The following is a 24,073-nucleotide window of genomic DNA, read 5'->3' on the forward strand; positions in this document are numbered from 1 at the left end:
AAACTATCTGATAGCATGGTGACAGTGCAATTCTGCCCCACTCCCTGGTTTCTTTATTTATTTTCCCAGCTTTATTGAGGAATAATTGACAAATAAAAATTGTATGTATTTTAAGTGTACAGCGTGATGTTTTGATATACACCTAACGTTGTGAAATGATTACCATAATCAAACTAAGTAACATATCCACCATCTCATGTAGTAGCCATTTGGTTCTCGTTGAGAACCAAGAGGATGTACTCTGCTGGCAAATGTGAGGTGTACCATATGGTACTGTTAACTATAGTCACCATGTTGTACCATGTTAGATCTCTGTGATTTATTCGTCCTGCATATCTAAAACTTTGTACCCTTTGATCAACAGCTCCCCATTCCCCCATCTCCTGGTAACCATCTAGTCTCTGCTTCTAAGAGTTTCATTTTTTTTTTTTTGGGATTCCACAGACAAGTGAGATTATGCAGTATTGGTCTATCTATGTCTGGTTTATTTTACTTAGCGTAATGACCTCCAGGTTCATCCCCGTTGTTTCAAATGACAAGATTACCTTTTTTTTTTAAAGATTTTATTTTAAGTAATCTCTACACCAACGTGGGACATGAATCCCAAGATCAAGAGTTGCATGCTCTACCGACTGAGCCAGCCAGGCGCCCCAAGATTACTCTCTTTTTAAGGCTGAATAATAACCTCTGTGTGTGTGTGTGTGTGTGTGTGTGTGTGTGTGTGTTCCAATAATACTATACATTTATCTATAATGGAATATCTATATAATCTGTAATGGAATATCCATCCATATCTATGTCTCCTAACCTCACTAAAATGGAATCTGGAGGCTAGAAGGGGGACCTCTCACGCCATAGCACTCGATGTCAATTACAGGAAGACTTGTCGATTACAGACCCCAACAGAAAGAGATGTCTAGTGCTTCTCCTATGAGACAGCCATTACTCCAGGGGCGTGTGGGTGACTCAGTTGTTGGGCGTCTGCCTTCGGCTCAGGTCATGATCCCAGGGTCCTGGGATCAAGCCCCGCATCAGGCTCCCTGCTCAGCGGGGAACCTACTTCTCCCTCTCTTCCCTGCTCGGGTTCTCGCTATCTCTGACTCTCTCTCTCAAATAAAAGAAAAAAAGAAATAAGAAAAACCCAAATCCGTTACTCCAGTAACACAGCCAATGAGAAACCCTCACCACCCTGAACTCTTGTTTTTCTCCAATGGACTTCCGTTCAAAACAACCCCTCCCAACTTCTGCCTTCTTAATAAAATACCATTCCTCCCTATCATTTGTGGGATTTGTCTGTAGTTTTTGCCCTAGCTTGCATGTCCTGAGTTGCAATTCTCTGCTATTCCTGAATAAACTCATTTTTGCTAGTAAAATAACTTCTATTTTGAAGCTCAACAATTTCCAACAAGCTCACGGTCAAGGCTGCTGCTTCTGCTCTGAGGACCACCATGTGAGTAGCAAGTACCTAGGTCATGTAAACTCTTCAATGGGAAAACATGTTTTTCTTCCTGAAGATGTTTATTTTTTTAAAGATTTTATTTATTTATTTGAGAGAGAGAGAGAGAGAGAGAGAGAGCACACGAGAAGAGGGAGGGTTAGAGGGAGAAGCAGACTCCCTGCCGAGCAGAGAGCCCGATGCGGGACTCGATCCCGGGACTCCAGGATCATGACCTGAGCCGAAGGCAGTCGCTTAACCAACTGAGCCACCCAGGCGCTCACCTGAAGATGTTTAAATGCACCTATGTTCCTTGTCAAAGATGGAAGCAGTTTAAGTGTCAAGAGGGTGAGATGCCACAGGGAAAGAGCTGGCCCTAGGAGAGGGACCGCAGAGTAGCTCCTAGTCAGGTGCTCCTGTCACTGCCCGGAGCAACGCCCTGTCTGGCTTTCTGAGCTCTTTGAACCCCTTGGACAGGACTGGCTACAAATGAAAGTGAGGGGCCCCTCGATCAAAGATTATTAAGAACTTGACGATGGCAATAGCAACGCGTTAAAACAACTGTGGGGCTAGATGCAGAGGGCTGGGCAGTTGCACAGGTTGCACACCAGTGAAGCCTTGCAAGGTGTGGTGGACAGACTCCAAACTAACCCCCCGTGGCGCCTGGGGGGCTCCGTCGGTTAAGCACTTGCCTTCGGCTCAGGTCATGATCCCAGGGTCCTTGGGATCGAGTCCCGCATCGGGCTCCCTGCTCAGCGGGAAGCCTGCTTCTCCCTCTCCTTCTACTGCTCCCCCTGCTTGGGCTCTCTCACTCTCTCTGTCAAATAAATAAATAAAATCTTAAGAAAAAATAAACTGACCCCCCAATGACCTTACCCGATGTCACATCTTTATATAATCCCTTCCCCTCAAGTGTGTCCAGGGCCCGTGACTTGCTTCTAAGCTACCAAATGTGACAAAGATGATGCAATGTCACTTCTGAGATTATGTTTTGTTATACAAGACTCCATCTTGCTAGCAGACTGGTTCTAGAGACTCTCTCCCTTGCTGGCTTTGAAGAAGTAAGCGACCATGTTAGAAGGTCCCTGTGGCAAGGAGCTGAGAGTGGTCAGCAAGAAGCCTGGGCCCTCAGTCCTACCCAGGAAAGGAAATGAATTCAGCCAAAAATCTGAGTGAACTCGGAAGTGGATCCTTCCCCATTTGAGCCTGTCAGATGAGAAACCTGGCCGACACTTGGATTGCAGCCTTCCTGAGGACCCAGTGAGCCCATGCCCATACCCCTGATGCACAGAAAGTATAAGATAATAAATATGTGTTGTTTTAAGCCATTAAGTTTGTGGAAATTTGTTATGTAGCAATAATTAATGAATAAGATGGTTTTCCTGACTCTCTAAAGCTTTCAGTTGGAAAGTGCCTTGCAGGTGGTCTGGCTTGCTTTGTTCTCACTCTGTTTGCCCAGGTTCGCTGGGAGACTACACTTCTAGAGTGCTCTGAGCATTGGTTGGGAGCATTCTGTCTAAATGGCCTCTATCTCTTTTTCTATAAAATAAGAAATCCATCAGTCTCTTGTGAGTTCAGATCCTAAGGAAAAGATTAATTCTGGAGCATGGGCCAAATTAGGTTTTGAGCCTTCAAGACTGAGGCTGAGCCCTAGACAGGATCCCGCCCAGCTCCTCCTGGGGTGCTGACTAGGGTCAGCGGGAAGTGGGGACCGAGTAACTTGCCACCTCTGAGTGTCTAGCTCCTCTTTCAAACTTCAACATCTGAAATCTGAAGTTCTCATCCTGCCTTAATTTTTTTTTTCATTTGGAAATCATTATTACCAACATTTGCTTTCTTTGGAAAGACCTTTCTTACTGTGTAGAAAATGTTATCTTCTTGCGGATGCATTTTCAGTTGGACTTATGTTAGGAAATGACACTGACACCATATGACCAGCCAGGTGGCATGCTCTGGGGGATCCCGGGGTAGTAAGGAACAGGCCTGAGACTGAGGCTCAGCAGGTGAGTCCAGGGGTGATGAGTTGTAAGGGCCCTGTAGGGCTCTAGCCTCCTCATTATTTTATCTACCCATCTATTTAGTATTGAAATATAACTGACATAACACTGTGGAAGTTGAAGGTGTACAACTTGTTGATTTGATACATTTATATATTGTAATATGAGCTAACACTCTGTTATGTCACCTAATTCTCATTTCTTTTTCATAGGGAGAATAACAAAATCTCGTCTCTTAGCAACTTGGAAATCATAATACACTTGTTGTCCATGTTGTCGACAACAAATGTTGTTGACTAATAACCATTATGTTGTGATAGATCTCCACAACTGATTTATCTCCAAGTTGCAAGTTTGTACTCTTACACATTTTTCCAGGCTTCCCACCTCGCAGTGCCTGGTGACCACCATTCTACTTTGCCTCTATGAGTTTGGCTTTTTTTAGATTTCACAAAGAAGTGTGATTACACCGTATTTGTCTTTCTCTGTTTGACCTATCTCACTCAGCATAATGCCCTCAGGGTCCATTGAGGTTGTCACAAATGGCAGGATTTCCTTCTTTCTCATGGCTGAATAGTATTCCATTGTGTATACATACCACCTGTCCTTTATCCATTCTTCCTTGGCGGACACTTAGTTATTTCCATGTTTTGGCTATTGTGAATAATGCTGCCATCAACGTGGGGGCGCAACTATCTCTTTCATATCCTGTTTCCATTTCCTTTGGATATATGCCCAGAAGTGGGATTGTTGGATCTCTCCCCATCATTTTAAAGTTGGAGAAACTGAGGCCCAGAGCCAGCAAGAAACAAATTCAGGGAAGGAATGTGATGCACTGTGCTGGCAGGAGCAGGAAGACCAAGGCTGCCAAGTTACAGGAAGCATAATCTGAGCTGAGTGAGTTACCACAAAATGCTAAACAGAAGCCCTGAGGCTGTGCCACTTGCTGGCATCACGATCTCGGGAGTGTTCTTAGGAACATGGACTCTGGAACCAGACTTTCTGGGTCCATAATCACTTCTTGCCTCAATCTCGACATCTCTAAAATGGAGATGATAGGAAATTCTGACAGCGACAACGTGGATGAACCTTGAAGACACCATGGTAAGTGAAATAAGATGGTCCCAAAGGACTGGGGACCCTCGGCGGGACCCTTGGAGGGGCGACCATCGCGTCACCACCCCGCCGGCTGGGCCCTGCGCTCTTGGTCCCAACCCCTCAGACGCGCCCCCAGCCGCTCCAGCGATTGGACCAAAGTGCCTGGGTGACTGCAGTCCCCCAATGGGGAGCGGAGGCTGGTGGGGCGTGGCCCCAGGACCGAGGGCGTTTCTTGGCTGCGCTCGGGTTCGCGGAGTCCCTGGGGTCGCGAGTCCGGTCCTGCGGCCCCCGCCATGGGCCTGGAGCTTTACCTGGACCTGCTGTCCCAGCCCTGCCGCGCCGTCTACATCTTCGCCAAGAAGAACCGCATTCCCTTCGAGCTGCGCCCGGTGGACCTGCTCAAAGGTGGGCCCAGGCTTGGGTTTGGGAAGCGAGAGGTCGGGGCGGAACGGGGAGGCCAAAGATTGCTTAAGAGGACGATCGGCGCCAACCCCTTCTTAGGGCCATTGCTGAAAAAGGTGAGCCACCGGGGAGATCCGAGAATCGGGTAATCCCCCAAACTCTGCTCGGTCCCGGGGGATAGACGACGGGGCTCGGCCGAGGCCGAGTGAAGGGGTGGGGAGCTTGAGGAAAAAGAGAGACCTGGTGAACAAAACCAGGGTGTATCTCGACATAGGGAGAGAGGACCTCCAGAAAAGAGATGGGGGCAGGAGGTGGGGGGTTAGGGCGCCCAGCATAGAGACTGCGGCAGAGCCGAGTCCCTCCTCTGTGGTCCCCAACTGCCGAAAATCTGCCACAGCAGTCACCAGGGTCCCGACCTTCCAGCCCTGCGCTATGCATCGGCGCAGTCTGCATTGGGGGTCCCTCTCTGTCCCTACTTCTGCGCTGCCTTCTTCTGCTTTACCTCTGCCTTCTTGTTCCTGCCGGGAGGGGCACCCCAGGGGGTATGCCGGGAGCCTGAGGGGAGACTGCAGGGGAGGCTGCCGGAGCTTGCTGGGCCGGGCACTCTGAGCTGGAGGGCCTGTCTCTCTTCTCCCGGCTTCTCCTGGGGGGATTTCCCACTTGTCCTGCGCAGGGGTTACTCTGCCGAGTACAGGGGACAGCGCCTGGGGACAAAGGAATATCCCAGCCAGACTGTTAAATAAAGGGTGCAGAGCGGTGTGTTTCACCAGGAGAGCAGGGCAGGTGTGTCTGGTGAAGGTGCAGTCTAAGGGGAGGGAAAAGGGAGGAAAGTGGGTGTGTTTGAGGCTTGAGTGTTAAGGCAATCATGTATGGCTTCGAGGAGCTTCCACCTGATCCCGGGGTAATGGGGAGCCACTGAAGGCCGTTGAGCAGGGTGGCGATGAGCCTAAATGCTCTTCAGAAACTTCTCTCTGACTGCATCTGCAGGAGTAGGCACCAGCCCTGCAAACTCAAGCAGAGGCCAGGATCCCAGGGGACATGTGGCTGTACCTTTTGGGGGGCGGTAGGTGGGACAAAAATGTGACTGTTCCAGCTCCAGCGGAGCCTAAAAGCAGGGCCAGCCCTGTGTCCCCAGCGGCCAGGGCAGGGTGAACAAGGGAACACAGAGGAGCAAGGGTGGAAGTTGTTTGCAAGTAAATAGATACCAGGAAAAAGCCACTTCTCTGTGTTTGGTGACCTTACCTTAGAGTCCACAGGGAAAGGGGCACTGTAAGAAATCAGAGCGCCGGAGCGCCGTTCGGGTGACCAACCACCGTCCTCTGTCAGCTTGGGGCACCCTGAATGTGTACTTAATGAGGCCGGGGATGGTGCAGAGGTGGTGGGTGCGGTGAGTGTGAAGGCCCAGCTGAAGCCTCATATCCTGCACCTTGGGCTGTGGGTGGAGCTTGTGCCCAATGGGACTTGGCATGGGATGTCGAGGTCCACTTTGCAACATTTGGCAGAGTAGCATCCCGTTTCTCCCAAAGTGGCCCTCACTAGCCTTTGCCATGCAGGAGAGCACCTGGGGGCTGGAGAAGAGCCATGAAATTGGGGCCTGGGCATGGTAGGGAGTGGGCAGGGCTCAGTGTTTCCTCCTTCACCCACCGTGATGGGCTCTCTGCAGGCCAGCACCTCAGTGATGCCTTTGCCCAGGTGAACCCCCTGAAGAAGGTGCCTGCTTTGAAGGATGGAAACTTCACCTTGGCTGAGAGGTAACTGGGGCCTTGGGGCTGCTACCAGAACTCACTGGAACCATCTTGTCCTAACCCTTTATTGTATTGTATTGTATTGTATTGTATTGTATTTATGTATGTATGTATGTATTTATGTATGTATGTATGTATGTATGTATGTATGTTAAAGAGAGAGCTTGAGTGAGCTGAGTGAGGGGCAGAGGAAGAGGGAGAAGAGAGAAAATCCACAAACAGACTCCCTGCTGAGCTCAGAACCTGACAGGGGCTAGATTCCAGGACCCTGAGATCATGACCTGAGCCCAAACCAAGAGTGGGCTGCTTAACTGACTGAGCTGCCCAGGCGCCCCCTAACTCTCTATTTCAGAGACAAAAAACTAAACTCCTCAGAGGTGAAGGGCTCTTAGCCCAACATCCCATAGAGAGTCAGGGCTGGAACCTGGACCGCTGCCTGCCCGCTGGTCCAGTTCACAGAGATGCTTGGACAAGTAAACATCTATTTTACTTCTGTACCCATCCTGTGGTTGTTGGTGAGAGTGCCCCAGGGCAGGGGTGCAGGGCAGGGCAGGGGCAGCGCTCTGGCTCGAGATGGCCCATGGGCATCTGGGCTACCCAGTGGCTCCAAGTCTGGGCAGCAGCCTCCCTGGGTGGGCCTCACCCGAGGGAGGACCATGAGACATGTGGGTGTTTTACATCACCACAGGTCCCAAGAAGTGAAAAGGTCAAGTCTTTTTCCCAGTTCTGCCCCCTTTTGTCACCTGAGTCAGCCCACCCATACCAAGGAGAACTTGAAATTTTAGAACCTATCTTTGGAATTGTGAGATGGGTGCATCCCTCCAAGAATTCCTAACACTATGCCAGTGTCATTTTTTTTTCTTTCTGCTGCTCTCTACTGTCCTGGGTCCTTGTGTCACCCAGTGTTGAGCACCACGGTACCTGCTAGGAGCATTGTGCGATTTCTGCATTCCTCTGTGTCTTTACTCACTGTCAGGAGGTCTGTGACTCCCGGGGACCTGCAGCCCTCCTCAGAGGTGGTTTGAACCCTTAGCTGGGAGGAAAAGGAGCTCTCGTACAGAGTAGTGAGTTGTGAAGCCAGGGCATGGATACAGGATTCCTAATAGGGAACAGAGGTTTTCTGCCCTTATTGGCTGGGGTGCACAACACTTGGGGTACCCCAAGTTCCTGAAAGCTTTCCTATGGCCCCAAATTCATGCATCCTCAGGGCCCTTCCGGGTCCATCCCTGTCCCAACACCATGGTAGCCCTCATAACCTAGGGCAGGAGGCGAGCTCCAGGGGCCTGGTCTGTTCTGCTGTCCCATGATCCTGCAGCAGCCCCAGTGTTTCCTACAGGGTGCTTTAGGGAGAACAGAAAGATGAGAGGAATGCCTTTTTGAGTGGTCAGGCCATCTGAGGCTGGTCTGGATGCCAGAGGATGAGAATGGATGCAGACTGGAAAGAACTGAGCTTATTCAAGGCTCAGCTTTGATGGTGTCTCCTCCAGGAAGCCCTCTGACCCTCTGATCAGAGACTGTCTCTGAACACCTGGCAGGATACTCTGCTGTGGGCTTTTGTCCGGTGGGAGGATGAGCTCGCGTGGTAGCCTCAGAAAGACTCTCAGCCCTGCCGCCAAAGTCCCTGTGCCCTGGGCAAGTCCCTTCACTGTCTAAGCCTGGCTTCCTTCTCTGGAAAGTGAGGCAAATACCTTGGCACATCGTCAGGAAGATTAAAGAAGGGACTCTGATTAAGCCCCTAGCACAGTGTCCTTCCTCCACCCATCATGTCATCCGTCCCCTGCAGCGTGGCCATCCTGCTCTACCTGACCCGCAAGTGTAAGGTCCCCGACCACTGGTACCCCCAGGATGTACAGGCCTGCGCCCTTGTGGATGAGTACCTGGCATGGCAGCACACAGCCCTGCGGAGAAGCTGCCTCCGGGCCCTGTGGCATAAGGTGAGGCCCTGAGGTCATCGCCCCAAAGGGCCTAAAGCACCATTGCATTCTTTTCCATTTGGGTAGTCTCTATGAAATTAACTTTGACTCCACGTTGCTATCCAACCCATCTAATACGGTCTTTTTTTGAGACATGTATTTTTCAGTTCTAGAAATTCCATTTGGTTCTTTTTTAAGTTTCCATTTATGTGCTGAAATTCACCATCCGTTTACCCATTTGGTCCATCTTTTCTTCTAAAATTTTTAACATATTTATAGTAGTTACTTAGAAGTCTCTGTCAGCTAATTTTCATACCTCGGTCCCCTGTGGGTCTATTTCTATTGGCCATTTTTTTATCCGCCTGATTATGGGTCACATTTTCTTCTGTTTTTTATGGTGTGCTAGACATTATGTTCAAAAAAAAGGTAGAGCTTTACAGAGGAGGTCCGAGTGCGACTGGGACCGTCACCTGCAGCTTTTGCATGCAACCGGATGATTTGCCTTCAGGCTCCGAGCCTTAAGAGCCTTCACTTGATCTTTATGTGTATTGGCCCAGGCTCTTCAGCCAAGCAGAAAGCTTATACGGCAGCTTTGACTAAAGATGACGTTCTTGTTTGCTCAAGAAATTCACCTTTATAAAAGACATGGAGAAATCGTATCACAAAGATTAATGTTACTTCAACAAAGGTAGAATAAATTTATAGATGAAAACAAGGAAAAGGCATCTCAGATGCAAGCCGCTGAGACTGCCTGTAAAAGGAACCTTGGTCTTTTAATGGATATAGAAGCATCAGAAAAGTCTCTAGAGACCCGGATTCACCCAAGTCCATCACCAGAGGTGGTTTCTCTTGAGACTCTTTACTGGACATCAGTAGAAGAATATATTCCCAAATGGGAACAGTTTCTTTTAGGAAGAGCACCATATTCTATCGGTGTTGAAAATGAAAACGAAGCAGAAAATACCATTCAGAATGAGGCGCAGTGATAACTTCTTCACATACTCTTTTCAAAAAAACCTGTTTAGTACAGCTGAATATTAAAGAATATGTGGGCCATTTAGGGTACCTTAGGAATCGAATATGTTCATATTGTCCCATTACCTCCTCGATGACATGAAGGTAGGAGAATCGGCTCACAAGTCTCAGGTTCTATCACTTTGAGACCTACTATCACTTCAGGGTCACGAATTTGCTTTTTGCCAATTCCATGGAAGTGTTAAGAGCTAATATTGAAAGGTGGACTATTTATTAAGTAAGTCTCTAAATAAGTGTTATGTGTGTCATTTTTTAAAAAAATCATCTAAACAGTGAATACTGGTTGTTCTGATTAAAAAAAAAAAAGGTAGAGGGGCACCTGGGTGGCTCAGTCATGATCCCCAGGGTCCTGGGCTCCTTTCTCAGTGGGGCGCCTGCTTCTGCCTCTCCCTCTGATTTCCACTCGCCCTGCTTGTGCACTGTCTCTCTATTTCTCTCTCTGTGTCAAATTAAAAAAAAAAAAATCTTAAAAAAAAAAGGTCATATGCTCTTCTGTCTGAGCCAGCCATGTATGATTCCAGTTATATGAGATCCTTAGAGTAGTTCTGTTCATAAAGACAAAAAAGTAGAAGGATGGCTGTCAGGGGTTGAGGGGAGGAGGGTATGGGAAGTTTTGTTTAATGGGGACAGTTTCAGTTTGGGATGACGAGTGAGTTCTGGAGATGGTTGGTGGTGTTACCTAACCTCCGAGTCTAGGTTCCTGAGTCTCAATGTCATAGAAATGAACACTGAACTTGAGAGAAAGAAAACAGGTGGAGTTTATTAGAGATAGCTTGTATAAAAGGGGGCCGACAAGACAGAGGAATGTCGCTACCTCCCTTGGTAGCGTTGCGAGGCTTATAAAGGCACTTTTCCAAAGGGTGAGGGGCTGGGAATGGGGAAGCGTCCTTCAGTCCCACGGTCATTATCTTGTGGGCGTGACTTTTTATTTATTTATTATTTTTTTTTGTGGGCGTCACTTTTTAGTGGACCAGACAATTACAAGATGCTTTTCTTCATGGTCGACATTCTTCTAGGGCTCCTGGAAAACAGAAATGCTTGGGCAAGCAGGCTTTAAATTGTTACTTCTAATTTTGCCCAGGCAACCATTACTCCCTCACGGCTCTTACCTCTCATTCATTCTCTTTCCCAGAAGGAGATATTTGTCTCCAAGCTTATGGAAACTTTTAACCCTTGTCTCAGACCGGTGACTTTCACAGGAGCTTAGTCCCCTCTTGCTTTCCCTCTACGATGTCTGAGGTGATAGTTGTACATGCTTCTGGTGTGAATGTGCTTAGTGCCATGGAACTGTACACTTAAAAATGGTTAGATGGGAAATTTTATGCTACGTGTCTCTTACCATAATTAAAAATTAAAAAAATTATAGTAACATGTAATCAGTAGAAAAATCATTAATGCACTATTTTGCATTCTTTTCTCATACTGTGTCTTCGGAATCTGGTGTGTATTTTGCATGTGCGGCACAACTCAGGACCGACCACATTTCAAGAGCTAGCCACTAGCGGCTACCATATCAGACATCATAGGTTTCTGCCCTTCTTCTTTTTTGTTTTTTGTCCTTTCTTTTATTTTTTTATTTTTAAAAGTTCTATAACTCCTTGATGGCTTTAAAGAAAGATAAGATTATGTTCTTTTCCACCATGGAAGCTATGGTTTTTGTGACGTTGATGTCCTTATCAGAAGTGGGATTCCTTTTTTTTTTAAAGATTTTATTGATTTATTTGACAGAGAGAGAGAGGTAGCCTTATTTTTTAAAGTGTATGGCTAATTGTGGGCCATGGGCTTTATTTCTCTGTCTCCTGTCATGTCTTATATAAAACAGAAACAGGACAAAAATTCAAAAGACCTCTTCGTTGTCCTCATTCCTTCCTGAGTGGCCATTCTGCTCTGGGATCTGGTGGGAGTCTTCCAGTTCACGATTTTATGCATTATTACACTTAGGTGTCATCATAAGCAAAATAAAGTTTTGCTTTGAGTGTTTTAAAATTTTATATAAATGCTCTCATATCACTCTGCAATGTGCCTTTTTCCATATTGCCATTGGTGGATCTAATTTATCCATTTTAACGACTCTATAGTAATTCATTATATAAATAAATCAGAATGTATTTATTACCCTATTATGACCTTTTATATTTAAAGAGGAACAAAACCACTCTTTAAAACCTTAAGAATTGGGGCGCCTGGGTGGCTCAGTCATTAAGCATCTGCCTTCGGCTCAGGTCATGATCCCAGGGACCTGGGATCGAGCCCCGCATCGGGCTCTGTGCTCCGCGGGAAGCCTGCTTCTCCCTCTCCCACTCCCTCTGCTTGTGTTCCCTCTCTCGCAGTGTCTCTCTGTGTCAAATAAATAAATAAATAAATAAATAAATAAATAAATAAATAAAACCTTTAAAAAAAAAAAACCCTAAGAATTTTGGATGAACCAAAGTAGAACAGAAGGGAGATGTAGACAATCTATTGCAGGGGCGAGGTCGATAAAAAATGAGGGCGGAGGGCTAGGTCGGTTGTGCGGAGTGAGAGCCCGTTGTGCCCTCCTGAAGGAGTGGCTTCTCCCCAACATCAGCCTTAGACACTGAGCAGGGATACCCTGTGGCCAGCACCCTTTACATGACAAAGAAGCTGGAGGGGCACACGAGTGGCTGTCCGTTAAGCGGCTGCCTTCGGCTCAGGTCATGATCCCAGGGTCCCAGGACTGAGCCCCACGTTGGGCTCCCTGCACAGCAGGGAGTCTACTCTCTCTCCCTCTGCGCCTCCACCCACTTGTGCTTGCTCTCTGTCTCTCTCTCTCAAATAAATAAATAAAATCTTAAAAAAAGAAAAAGAAGCCGGAAATCTGGACTCCTGTATGAATTGCCCCCATTTTTAAATGTCAGCAACTGATCTATATTTTTATTTTTATTATTATTATTATTTTAGCAGACATAGCTAAAATAGCAGACATCCTCCTTGTATGGGACAAGGAGTTAAGGTTCTCCAGGAGGCTATCCTTTGCGCATCCCAGACCACTTGAGCTGGACACCAATGCCAAGACCCTTCTGCTCCAAGGAATGACACCTGGGCCCTTGTCTTTGTCCTAAGTGGTTCCTGGATGCCCGAGAGGACGCATGCCCCAGATCACCATCCCCAATAACAACCCCAGCCTCTGAACACAGGAGAGACTCCTTCCTTTCTGAGTTTCCTGGACACTCACTCTGTTACCCACTCTCTTTATCTTCACTAAACACTGCTCTCATCTCCTGCTGGCTCACATTTGATTTCCAACCTGCATGAAGCCAAGGATCCTCACTGAGCAGGGAGCCCGATGTGGGACTCGATCCCAGGACTCTGGGATCATGACCTGAGCCGAAGGCAGACGCTGAATGACTGGGCCACCCAGGTGTCCCAGATGAGCTCCAATTTATGAGCCAGAGCTGTGCTGTGCTGCAGTCGATGCCTTGGGTTGGATCAAAAAAAGGCTCATACAGAGACTGAGGGAGGAAACCATCTGTCTTGCTCAGATGGTCTTGATGGTTAATGAGCTTTCTCGTGCTTGGTTAAGTCCAGGACCTTAAAAAGGCATTACTTTTGAGTAGTGAGTACTGCGTACTGGTCTGATCCAGTCATGTGGGGTTCCACTGATAATTTTGCCCTGAAGACACCTTGGCCAAAGACGGAGGGGTTGACTGCAGAGAAAAGCTAATATAACAGGCCTGATTGCTATTCTTTGAAAGACCTGCTTTCAAGGTTGGCCCTCCATAGGTGTGTATTTCGGGAGGCCTCCCATAATCATTTTCAGACCATCAGGAGCAGCTCACTGTCCCTCAACTTTTGGCACAACCAATATGGTTTATTCTTTTCTCTTGGGAGTCTGGCATTTGGACATGTGCCAGGTAGGGGTCATACCCCAGGAAAAGTCCTAAGCAGTGACTCTGTAAGGAGCTTCCCTAATTAGCAACACCTCACACGTGTTGTCTCAGCTCGTTGTTGGGGCTAATTAAGCACGCCCTGTGCGACTTCAATGGGAGAGGATTCTAGAGGCTGGTACCGGTTCACCTGGGCTTTGCCTCATGGGGATCTGCAACACAGAGGCTGAAAATGGTCCTGCTTGCAGGCACATCTCATCCAAAGCCCAGGAGTTTGCTTTCTTCAGACTGAACGCTGTCATGGGGTTGGAAGTTTAGAGGTAGAAGGGAGGACAGGAAGTGGGAGGAGGTGCCTCTCAGGTGGAGGGTGTCACATGCAAAGGTAGAGAGATTGACGCATGTCCCTCTTTGGGGAGTTAAATTTAGTGCCATAACAAATATCACTCTATCAGGCCCATATAGCAAATCCATATCTGCTTGATGGAACATTACACAGCTGTTCAAATTACAGGTAGATGGACTTTGTAGCAAATATGAAAATGAGCGCAGCTAACATCTAACAGGCACAGGACTCAGTGATTTTATACAGATATTTTGAAAATTATGTCTTAGACCCAAGTCCGAGTGGAGGAACGATCACATTTGACAGCAAAGGACACCAGGATTCAAAGAAGTTCATGACATGCCCCAGGTCACGTAGTTAATGAGCGACAGAGTCAGGCTTTTTTAAAGATTTATTTTATTTTATTTTACTTGAGAGAGAGAATGAGAGAGAGAGAAAGCACGTGAGAGGGGGGAGGGTCAGAGGGAGAAGCAGACTCCCCACTGAGCAAGGGAGCCCGATGCGGGACTCGATCCACGGACTCCAGGATCGTGACCTGAGCCGAAGGCAGTCGCTTAATCAACTGAGCCACCCAGGCGCCCACAGAGTCAGGATTTAAACTCAGGTTTTTTGGACTGTGCCCTCCATGCTCCCAGCACAAGTGTGTGTGTGTGTGTGTGTGTGTGTGTGTTTACATGTACACACGCACCCACGCACCACGCCCCCTCACCTACAAATACACCCCCCAACACCACCGTATACCCTCTCAGCACTCCCACCTCCCCCCACACCACACCCTCCACACACCTGAAGCCCAAAGAAGCCTAGGTGTGCATGGATCAAACTCGACAGTGACTTCCAGGACAGAGGCAGAGTTGTGCTTTCCTGACAGTGAGTCTCCTAATTTTAGGGGCCCTTGCAATCTGGGTAGGCTGAGGATTCCTCCAGATCATCAAGCATCTTAAGCCCCTTATAGACTTTCGGGTTCATCTTCTGCTCGACAGTTCTTCCCTCAATTAATCTCTCTGCTCACATATTATACTGAGAGCAGGAAGAAGAAACCAGGCCACACATCTTGAACACTTTGCTTGGAAATCTTAAGTTCATGGTTTACAAACTCTGCCTTCCACACACCTGCAGACCATAATTTAGTTAAGTTCATGCCACTATACCACTGGACCCCCCTGGAACTCCTTGCTGACTGCTAGAATTCGTTTCCTTAGAAGGGACAGAAACTCAGTGCCAACTGGTCTAAGCAAAAGGAGGGGAGAGGTACAGCTGGTCCACAGAGGAACTGGGATCAGAAGCTGCTTTTCTCCCCCACTTTCCTTTTCTGTGACTAAGCTGCTTTCTCTCAGGCCAGCCTGCCTAGCGAGCTTGCAATTGTGACCAACCCACCAGCGGCCCCAGCTCATGGATGTAGGAAAGACTTGAGGGTTCGAAGCTGAAGGCCAAGAAAGAATTCCTGAGACATCTTGGGTGCAAAAAAGTGGTTTTACTAAAGTACGGAATAAAAAAAAGACTTCTAAAAAACAAGTAGCTTTTTTTTTTTTTGAGGGACAGAGTGCGGCAGGGGTGGAGGGGGGCAGAGGGAGAGGGAGAGAGACTCTTAAGCAAGCTCCATGCCCAGCACAGACCCCCACGCAGGGCTCCATCTCACAACCCTGAGATCATGACCTGAGCTGAAATCAAGAGTCGGACGTTTAACTGAATGAACCACCCAGGCACCCCATAGATAAATAAATTTTAAAACAAGAGCAAGGAATAAAAAGACTATTGAAATGACACGGCAGACATGAAAAAGAACAAAACAGGACTTCTAGGGGAGCCTGGCTGGCTCCGTTGGTGGAGTGTGCCCCCCTCTCATGCTCTCTCTGTCTCATTCTCTCTCTCAAATAAATAAATAAAATCCTTAAAAAAAAAAAAGACTGTAAAAAGACTGTACTACTTGAAAAGTTCCTGAAATGAAAATAAAGGAAGAGAAGAGGAAGTAAGTACTCACCATGTTGGCACCGAGGCTCAGAGTTCAGATGGGACTCTGGACTCAAAGCCCCATGTTGGGTGCCATATGCTGTAGGAAAGATGTTAGGGTTCAAAGCCCACAGCCAAGAAAGAATTCTTGAGATGTCTTTGGTGCAAAAAGAGCTGCACTGGGGGCATGAGGAATGGTCCATTATAGACTTTCAATTTGGAAGGGGGTTAGGGATAGCATGTTTCTAAGGAATTTGGAAGCAAAGGTTTCCAGGACCTTGAGGGGGCTAGCTATTTTGGGAAAATGTCATTTATTGCCATCTTATAAAACCTTAATCACGGGACCCTTCCGATGTATATCGGTAGGCCGTATGCTTGGGCGGTGATTCCCAATACATGTCTTGGGGGGGTTTAGAGATAAAGGAAAAATTTTTTTTTTAAAGATTTTTTTTTTTAATTTTATTTATTTATTTGAGAGAGAGAATGAGAGCCAGAGAGCACGAGAGGGAAGAGGGTCAGAGGGAGAAGCAGACTCCCCACTGAGCAAGGGAGCCCGATGCGGGACTCGATCCCGGGACTCCAGGATCATGACCTGAGCCGAAGGCAGTCGCCTAACCAACTGAGCCACCCAGACGCCCTAAAGGAAAAATTTTTAAAAAGATTTTATTTATTTATTTGAGAGAGAGAGACACAGCGAGAGAGGGAACACAAGCAGGGGGAGTGGGAGAGGGAGGAGCAGACTCGCCATGAAGGAGGGAGCCCGACGCGGGGCTCGATCCCAGGACCCTGGGACCATGACCTGATCCGAAGGCAGACGCCTAACAGACTGAGCCACCCAGGCGCTCCAGAGATTAAGGAAAATTTTAAAGGAATTTTTATATGTTAAAGTAGACTTACAGGATCCCAGGGAAGGTGGGGGGAGGGGGGCGGTCAGGCTAGGATTGCCTTTTGCCCTTAGCAAGATATTAACATTGAGGCAGTTGAGTTCCTAGAGGAACGTCACTCTGCCTGTTTCAAGGACTTGTCAGCGGGCTCTAAGTAAATTTAATAATTTTTCTTCTGCCTTTGTTTCCCGCATCATTGATGATGCCCACGTTTCCCTCCTCTCTCCTGAATTCCAACTTCAAGTATCCCAGGGAAGCCTTCTGATCCACCTGCTTGGGTCCCGGTCAGAGGGCTGGGTTACTCTCAAAGACTGGGCTAGAGGGGCCCCTGGGTGGCTCAGTCGTTAAGCGTCAGCCTTCCGCTCAGGTCATGATCCCTGGGTTCGAACCACACATCGGGCTCCCTGCTCGGCGGGAAGCCTGCCTCTCCCTCTCCCTCTTCCCCGCTTGTGTTCCCTCTCTCGTGCTCTGTCACTGTCAAATAAATAAATAAAATCTTTTTTAAAAGATTTTATTTATTTAAGAGAGAGAGAGAATGAGAGCGAGAGAAAGTACATGGGGGGGGAGGGTCAGAAGGAGAAGCAGACTCCCTGCCGAGCAGGGAGCCCGATGCGGGACTCAATCCCAGGACCTCGGGATCATGACCTGAGCCGAAGGCAGACGCTTAACGACTGAGCCACCCAGGCGCCCCTCTGTTAGCCATTTGTATGTCTTCTTCGGAGAAGTGTCTGTTCATGTCTTCTGCCCATTTTTTGACTGGATTATTTGTTTTTTGGGGTGTTGAGTTTGAGAAGTTCTTTATAGATCTTGGATACAGCCCTTTATCTGTAATGTCATTTGCAAATATCTTCTCCCATCCCGAAGGGGTGTTTCTTGGTTTTGTTGACTGTTTCCTTTGCTGTGCAGAAGCTTTTTATCTTGGGTGCCTGGGTGGCTCAGTTGGTTAAGCGACTGCATTCGACTCAGGTCATGATCCTGGAGTCCCACGATCGAGTCCCGCATCGGGCTCCCTGCTCGGTGGAGAGCCTGCTTCTCCCTCTCCCTCTGCCTGCCTCTCTGCCTACTTGTGCTCTCTCTATCTCTGTCAAATAAATAAATAAAATCTTAAAAAAAAAAAGAAGAAGAAGAAGCTTTTTATCTTGATGAAGTCCCAAAAGTTCATTTTTGCTTTTGTTTCTCTTGCCTTTGGAGACATGCCTTGAAAGAAGTTGCTGTGGCCGGTGTCAAAGAGGTTACTGCCTATGTTCTCCTCTAGGATTTTGATGGATTCCTGTCTCACATGGAGGTCTTTCATCCATTTTGAGTTTATCTTTGTGTGTGGTGTAAGAGAATGGTTGAGTTTCATTCTTCTGTATGTATCCGTCCAATTTTTCCAGCACCATTTATTGAAGAGAGTGTCTTGTTTCCCTTGGATGTTTTTTCCTAATTTGTCGAAGATTATTTGACCATAATGAGTTGAGAGTCCATTTCTGGAATCCATTAACGTTAGTGCTTTACTAGAGGTAAAAAGCAACCTTAGCTCGACAATAGCCAGACCGTCAGAATCCTGTATGTCTACTCTAACATATGAAAATCCTTTTGGAGGGGTGCCTGGGTGGCTCAGTTGTTAAAGCGTCTCAGTTGTTAAAGTGTCTGCCTTCGACTCAGGTCATGGTCCCAGGGTCCTGGGATTGAGCCCCGCATTGGGCTCCCTGCTCAGAGGGAAGCCTGCTTCTCCCTCTCCCATTCCCCCTGCCTGTGTTCCTTCTCTCACTTTCTCTCTCTCTGTCAAATAAATAAATAAAATCTTAAAAAAAAAAAGTGTGAGCCAAAAGAGCATAAACATTATAAACGTGGGGGCGCCAGGGTGGCTCAGTTGTTAAGCATCTGCCTTCGGCTCAGGTCATGGTCCCAGGGTCCTGGGATCGAGCTCCACATGGGTTCCCTGCTCAGCAGGGAGACTGCTTCTCCCTCTCCCACTCCCCCTGCTTGTGTTTCTGCTCTTGCTCTCTCTCCCTCTGTCAAATAAATAAATAAAATAAAAGTACACTGGGGAATGCCGGGGTGGTTCAGTCGGTTAAGCATCTGCCTTGGGTTCAGGTCACGACCCCAGGGTCCTGGGATCGAGCCCCGCATCGGGCTCCCTGCTCAGTGGGGAGTCGGCTTCTCCCTCTGCCCCTCCCCTGACTCCTGTGCTCTCTCTGTCTCTCTCTCAAATAGATAAATAAAATCTTTAAAAGGGCTTTTGACAAACACAGGCTTTTGATATCTTTAAAATCATAGAACCAAAATGGATAAGAATTTCCAGAACTAACTAAAAAAGCTGGATTCAAACTGAACAAGATTTAATTACAGGACTAAATGAACTGAGGAAGATGATGATAGTTTTTGTGACTCTCGTCTGAAACGTTGCTGGTTCTCTGTTTCACTCTTCTAGATTAAGGAAACTTTAAGATATCCATGATATACAGAAATATGATAAAATATTCCTTTGTGAACGCATTGAAGCATTTAACTTTTCTCTACCCGAACCCTCTGAAATCCAGAAACTCTCAGGGATTGGCTGGTTCAGTCATTTGAATGTGTTGGGCCCTTGGTTTAGGCTCAGGTAGTAAGATCCAAGCACAGTGTGGAGTCTGATATTCTCTCTCCCTCTTCCTCTGCCTCTGCCGCTCGGGTGCGTGCTCTCTCTCCCTCTAAAATAAATAAGTCTTTTTTTTTTTTAAGATTTTAAAAATTTATTTCTATGTGAGCGAGAGAGAGAGAGAGCACAAACAGAGGGAGCGGCAGGCAGAGGCAGAGCGAGAAGCAGGTTCCCTGCTGAGCAGGGAGTCCGATGTGGGACTCGATCCCAGGACCCTGGGATCATGACCTGAGCCGAGGGCAGACGCTTAACCGACTGAGCCACCCAGCCGTCCCTAAAATAAAAAAATCTTAAAAAAAAAAAGTGCTTTTATTAAGGCTCGGGGACGTAGGGAGAAAGAATTGCACTGGCTTGGAAGATGCAACCGATTATATATTTTGGAATTGGGGGGTGAGTAGAGACAAAGGGAGTCCCTAAAGGGATTTAGAGAAGACTAACAGGACCCTGGAGTTCTGGCTATTGTTGAGCTAAGTTGCTTTTTGCCTCTAGCAAAGTATTAACACTAAGGCAGTTGTGAATTCTTGGAGGAATGTCACACTCTGCCTGTCTCAGGTATCTATCACAGGGCTGCAAGGTGTAAGGAAATTCAACTTTATCTACGTTCGTTTTGCCTTTGTTCTACTCTGGTATCTCCCACCAGAGACTGTCCTCTGCTGTGTGGCCTTGGACGGGTGGCAAGACCTCTCTGAACCCTACTTAGCTTTCCTCTCTGAGAAGGAGGATAATGTTACTTCTACTCTGTGGGATGGGGGAGTAAATACTGAACTGGATTTTCACAGTGCCTGCCTTGAAAGCCTGTATTTGAAGTCCTAAGGCCCTAAAGACCCTGAGGAGCTGGCCACCATGTGAGAGTTTAGAGGTGGAAATTGCTGAGCCTCGCCTCTTTGCCTCCCTTCCCCCTGCTCACCCTGGTCCGGCCGCAAAACTCCCTTTCACTCATCGGGAGCACCTGGCCATGCCACCAAAACCCCTCAGCCGCCCTGGGAGGTGGCAGGGCAGGGAGGCCATCCCCATTCCTGGCCCCAAGGCCCGGCCGTGGCCCCGCACAGCTCTCCCCACAACCCCAGCTATTTCTTTTCGCCCAGCCTGGCCTTGGGGTTCTGGCTGGGGAAGGGAGAGAGAGGGCACAGCGGCTGTGGTTCTTGCCCTGAAGGGGCAAAACTTCCTGCTCCACAGGGCAGCTCCCGAGCAAGGAGTTCTTCCAGATTAATAAGCTGTGGCAAGTGCCTGCCCTCAAGGATGGTGACTTCATCTTGACTGAAAGGTGCTCTCCTTCCCTCCGTTCCCCTAAGCCCCCAGCCCCCCGGCCTCTGGCTGTCCCACTGTGTGCGCTCTTAGACCCCATGTGGCAGGTGAGGGCAGACGGGAGGCGTGTGGTGAGAGCGGACTTGGTGCTGGTGACAGGGGTTGGGGGTGACCGGGATGCCTGGAAGCTGATGCAACATAGCTCTGTACCTCTCTTGTCTTCAGCCTCCTCTTCTGGACCCCAGGGCCTCCTCACCCCCAGACTGAGGGGCATAGAAGAGGACATGGGGGCATTTGTCCAGGTGGACAGAGAACAGGGTCAACACATGGAAGCTGAAGGGTCCTCTCCTGACTCCTCAGGCCACTCTCTAGAGTCGGCCAGGGCCTGAGGGGACAACTCATGGTGAGGGCCGGCCACCAGGCAGGTAGAGGACAAAAGGTCAGGCAGCTCAGGCGTGATGGCCGGGGGACCTGTCAGAGGGGACCCACGACAGACGTGAGGACGTGCTTCCCCTCCTGGTCCCCAACCCATACACTTGGACATGCAGGGGATTTGGTGCAAGATTCCAGAGGCCCAGAGAGCCTTTTCTGAGCTGTGTGGCCTCGGACAAGTCACTAAATTCTTCTGAACCTTAGCTTCCTCACATGCAAATGGGATAACAAATCTCCACCGCACAGGGCGCTGCTGTAGTACCACGGAGATGAGCCTCTTAAAGGGCAAAGCGCACGGTCTGGCCAAGCGTCCATGCTTGAGACAGCAAAGGAAGGAGACTCGGGAGGGTACCATCAGGGGAGAGGGAGGAGGCACTGCCCAGGGGAGCTGCGGAGTTGAGGCCATCAAGTACAGAGAAGCCCCAGGGCCCCACTGAGGGATGGGAGCTGCTGAGGAAAAAGGCCACGAACCAGGATCCTCACAGCCACGGCTCCCACCCTTACCTCTAGCTCGGCCATCCTGATCTACCTGAGCTCTAAGTACCAGACGGCGGACCACTGGTACCCATCTGACCTTTGGGCCCGTGCTCGGGTCCACGAGTACCTGGGCTGGCATGCTGACTCCATCCGTGGCGTCTTTGGCGTGCCCTTGTGGACCAAGGTGAGGAGAGCCATCTGCGGGTTGTGGACTGTCCGGGACCTGGGGGGAGGCAGGGAGCACAGGCTGAGCCCACCCTCTGCCCGTCAGGTGTTGGCACCACTCATCGGGGTCCACGTGCCTGAGGAGAAGGTGGAGCGGAACAGGACCACCATGGCCCGGATGCTGCAGCAGCTGGAGGACAAGTTCCTGGAGGACCGGGCCTTCCTCACAGGCCAGCAGGTGTCGCTGGCCGACCTCATGGCGCTGGAGGAGCTGCTGCAGGTGTGAGCTTGGCGGGTGGAGCAGCACCTGTGGGCGGCATCCCTCCTCTCGCCACCCTCACTAGACGGAAACACTGAGGCAGGCCTAGAGCCAGCTAGGAATTTGCCCAGAATCACAGAGCAAGTTTCTGTCCGAACTGGTGCTCTTGCCCTGAACTTCTGCTTCCCTCCTGGGTGTGGTGTTTCATGCTGGTGCTCTCGGGTCCCAAGGCTGGCCACGAGTCCCTGGGCCTCACGTGGGAGTTGGGTAGGGGACCTGACACCTGTGCTGGTGGTTCTGGTATTGGGGTCTCAGTATCACTGTCACTTTCCCATCCTTGCCCCTGCAGCCTGTGGCTGTCGGCTATGACCTGTTTGAGGGACGGCCGAGACTGGCAGCATGGCGTGAGCAAGTGGAGGCTTTCCTGGGTTCTGATCTGTTCCAGGAGACCCACGGTCCCATCCTGAACATCCTGGAGCAGATGGTCAACAAACAAATCCCGAAGCCTCCCCCAGAAGTCCATCCTTTTATGCTGCTTCGTATTTCCAACATTCCCTGAGGAGTCTGGAAGGGGGGCTGATGGTTGGCAGCCAGAAGATTAGCAATAAAGATCCGTTCTTCGTTTCTGACTTGTCCTTCTTCATCCTTTCTTGCCTCGGTCTCTTGTTTCTGACTCCTGGAGGAGCTCTGCACGGGGAGGACATCGGATGTCCTTGGCAGTGCTGCTTCTCAGGGGGAGCCGATCTAATCAAGAGAAGACTAAAACGCAGCATATATAAAGAGATCTGCAAATTCAATAGCCTGAAGAAAAACAAATCAACTTCAAATCAGCAAATGTCATTGGTCTTGTAAATATAAAGAAGACTTGTGGTGCCTGGGTGGCTCAGGTGGTTAAGCATCCAACTCTTTTTTTGTTTAAGATTTTATTTATTTATTTGACAGAGAGAGACACCTCGAGAGAGGGAACACAAGCAGGGGGAGTGGGAGAGGGAGAAGCAGGCTTCCCGCGGAGCAGGGAGCCCAACGCAGGGCTCGATCCCAGGACCCCGGGACCATGACCTGAGCCGAAGGCAGTCACTTAATGACTGAGCCACCCAGGCGCCCCACGCATCTGACTCATGATTTCGGCCCAGATCATGATTTCAGGGTCTGAGATGGAGTCCTGTGTCCAACTCACACTCAGCATGGAGTCTGCTTGTCCCTCTCCCTCTGTGCCTCCCCCAACTTGCACTCTCTCTCTCTCTAAATAAATAAATAAAATCCTAAAAAAAATCATGAAGACTCAGACTCTTGAGTAAGAAACCAAGAATGATTGGTTTTATCACACTGTCGTATTATATGTATGTAATAAAAGTATGTCCCGGGAACCCTCACCATAGTTAATCAAAACAACCTCACAGAGAACAAGTCAATATATAACATTGTTACTGGGGCAACAAGATGTTAAGAAATCCATTAGGACGGCAAACTACTAAAGGATATGGATGATGTTGGAAGGGCTGTGGTAATGGTTTTTGAAGTCTGGAAAACATACAAGACTTAACAAGCACCCCCGTCTTCCAGTGCGGTTTCAGCGTAAGAACAAACGGTGGGGTTATAGGGTTGTGGCATAAGCCACCACGTCTATCAGCTGGATTTGTCTGTGTGACAGAGCCCACAGCAGTTACTTTAACGGAGAGAATTTCATATAAAGAAATGGTGGGGCGCCTGGGTGGCTCAGTTGGTTTAGCATCCCACTCTTGATCTCGGCTCAGGCCTTGATCTCGGGGGTCATGAGTTCACACCCTGCATTGGGCCCCATCGTCATCATCATCATCATCTCATCATCCAAACGTTCAGAATTGGTCACTGGGCGTTATAGAACTCCATAGGCAGAGGACACCCGGATTATCACAGAGACAGCCATTCACCCTAGGGCTTGGGGGCTGGGGGTAGACCAAGGGAGGAAATTGGAATTCTCCAAATGTAGGTGCTGGAGGGGACGCCCTGTGGAAGTCAGACTTCTGAGGGGGGTACTGCTGCCTCCGAAACCCCGAGGAGAGTCCCATGGGGCTGAGATCAGACCTTGGAGAAGGAGCACTGGTTGGAGGGTACTCCCATCTCGGTGAATGAAAACACGGGTCCTAGGAGTGTTGGAAAATTGCAAATGGAGTTCAACTGCACTTATGCGAGAATTCCTGACACCTGAGCAAAGACCCCTAGGCGTGGGGATGTTGGCGGCGTCA

At 48.7% G+C, this 24,073-nt stretch overlaps 1 protein-coding gene and 1 pseudogene across 3 annotated transcripts; both read left to right on the top strand.

Annotated features, from left to right (window-relative positions):
• The first annotated feature begins 4,749 nt into the window (after positions 1–4,749).
• Positions 4,750–22,472, top strand: LOC148162304 (glutathione S-transferase theta-2-like). Of its 3 annotated transcripts, none has more exons than XM_088019716.1 (5): positions 4,750–4,935; positions 6,596–6,683; positions 21,458–21,608; positions 21,696–21,869; positions 22,198–22,472. In XM_088019716.1, exons 1-5 carry the CDS (start codon positions 4,824–4,826, stop codon positions 22,405–22,407), a joined length of 735 nt encoding a protein of 244 aa, XP_087875842.1. In that variant the 5' UTR covers positions 4,750–4,823; the 3' UTR covers positions 22,408–22,472. The 3 variants fall into 3 exon arrangements, with proteins under 3 accessions (XP_087875842.1, XP_087875843.1, XP_087875844.1); XM_088019717.1 differs by having other exon boundaries at positions 22,294–22,472; XM_088019718.1 differs by lacking the exon at positions 6,596–6,683 and adding an exon at positions 20,447–20,534.
• Positions 9,193–9,530, top strand: LOC148162305 (centrosomal protein 15 pseudogene; annotated as a pseudogene).
• Positions 22,473–24,073: the final 1,601 nt, after the last annotated feature.

Source organism: Eumetopias jubatus, unplaced genomic scaffold (genome assembly GCF_037043125.1).
Source record: "Eumetopias jubatus isolate StellerSeaLion01/CBP00866 unplaced genomic scaffold, mEumJub1_p1.0 scaffold_16, whole genome shotgun sequence".
NCBI classification, from domain to species: domain Eukaryota; kingdom Metazoa; phylum Chordata; class Mammalia; order Carnivora; family Otariidae; genus Eumetopias; species Eumetopias jubatus.

What these genes read in the sequence shown, in the direction of transcription:
- LOC148162304 (XM_088019716.1), top strand. Translation starts at nt 4,824, where the DNA reads ATGGGCCTGGAGCTTTACCTGGACCTGCTGTCCCAGCCCTGCCGCGCC. An exon ending in CCCGGTGGACCTGCTCAAAG is followed by an intron (nt 4,936 to 6,595) that starts GTGGGCCCAGGC and finishes GGCTCTCTGCAG; the next exon opens with GCCAGCACCTCAGTGATGCC. An exon ending in CGCTGGAGGAGCTGCTGCAG is followed by an intron (nt 21,870 to 22,197) that starts GTGTGAGCTTGG and finishes TTGCCCCTGCAG; the next exon opens with CCTGTGGCTGTCGGCTATGA.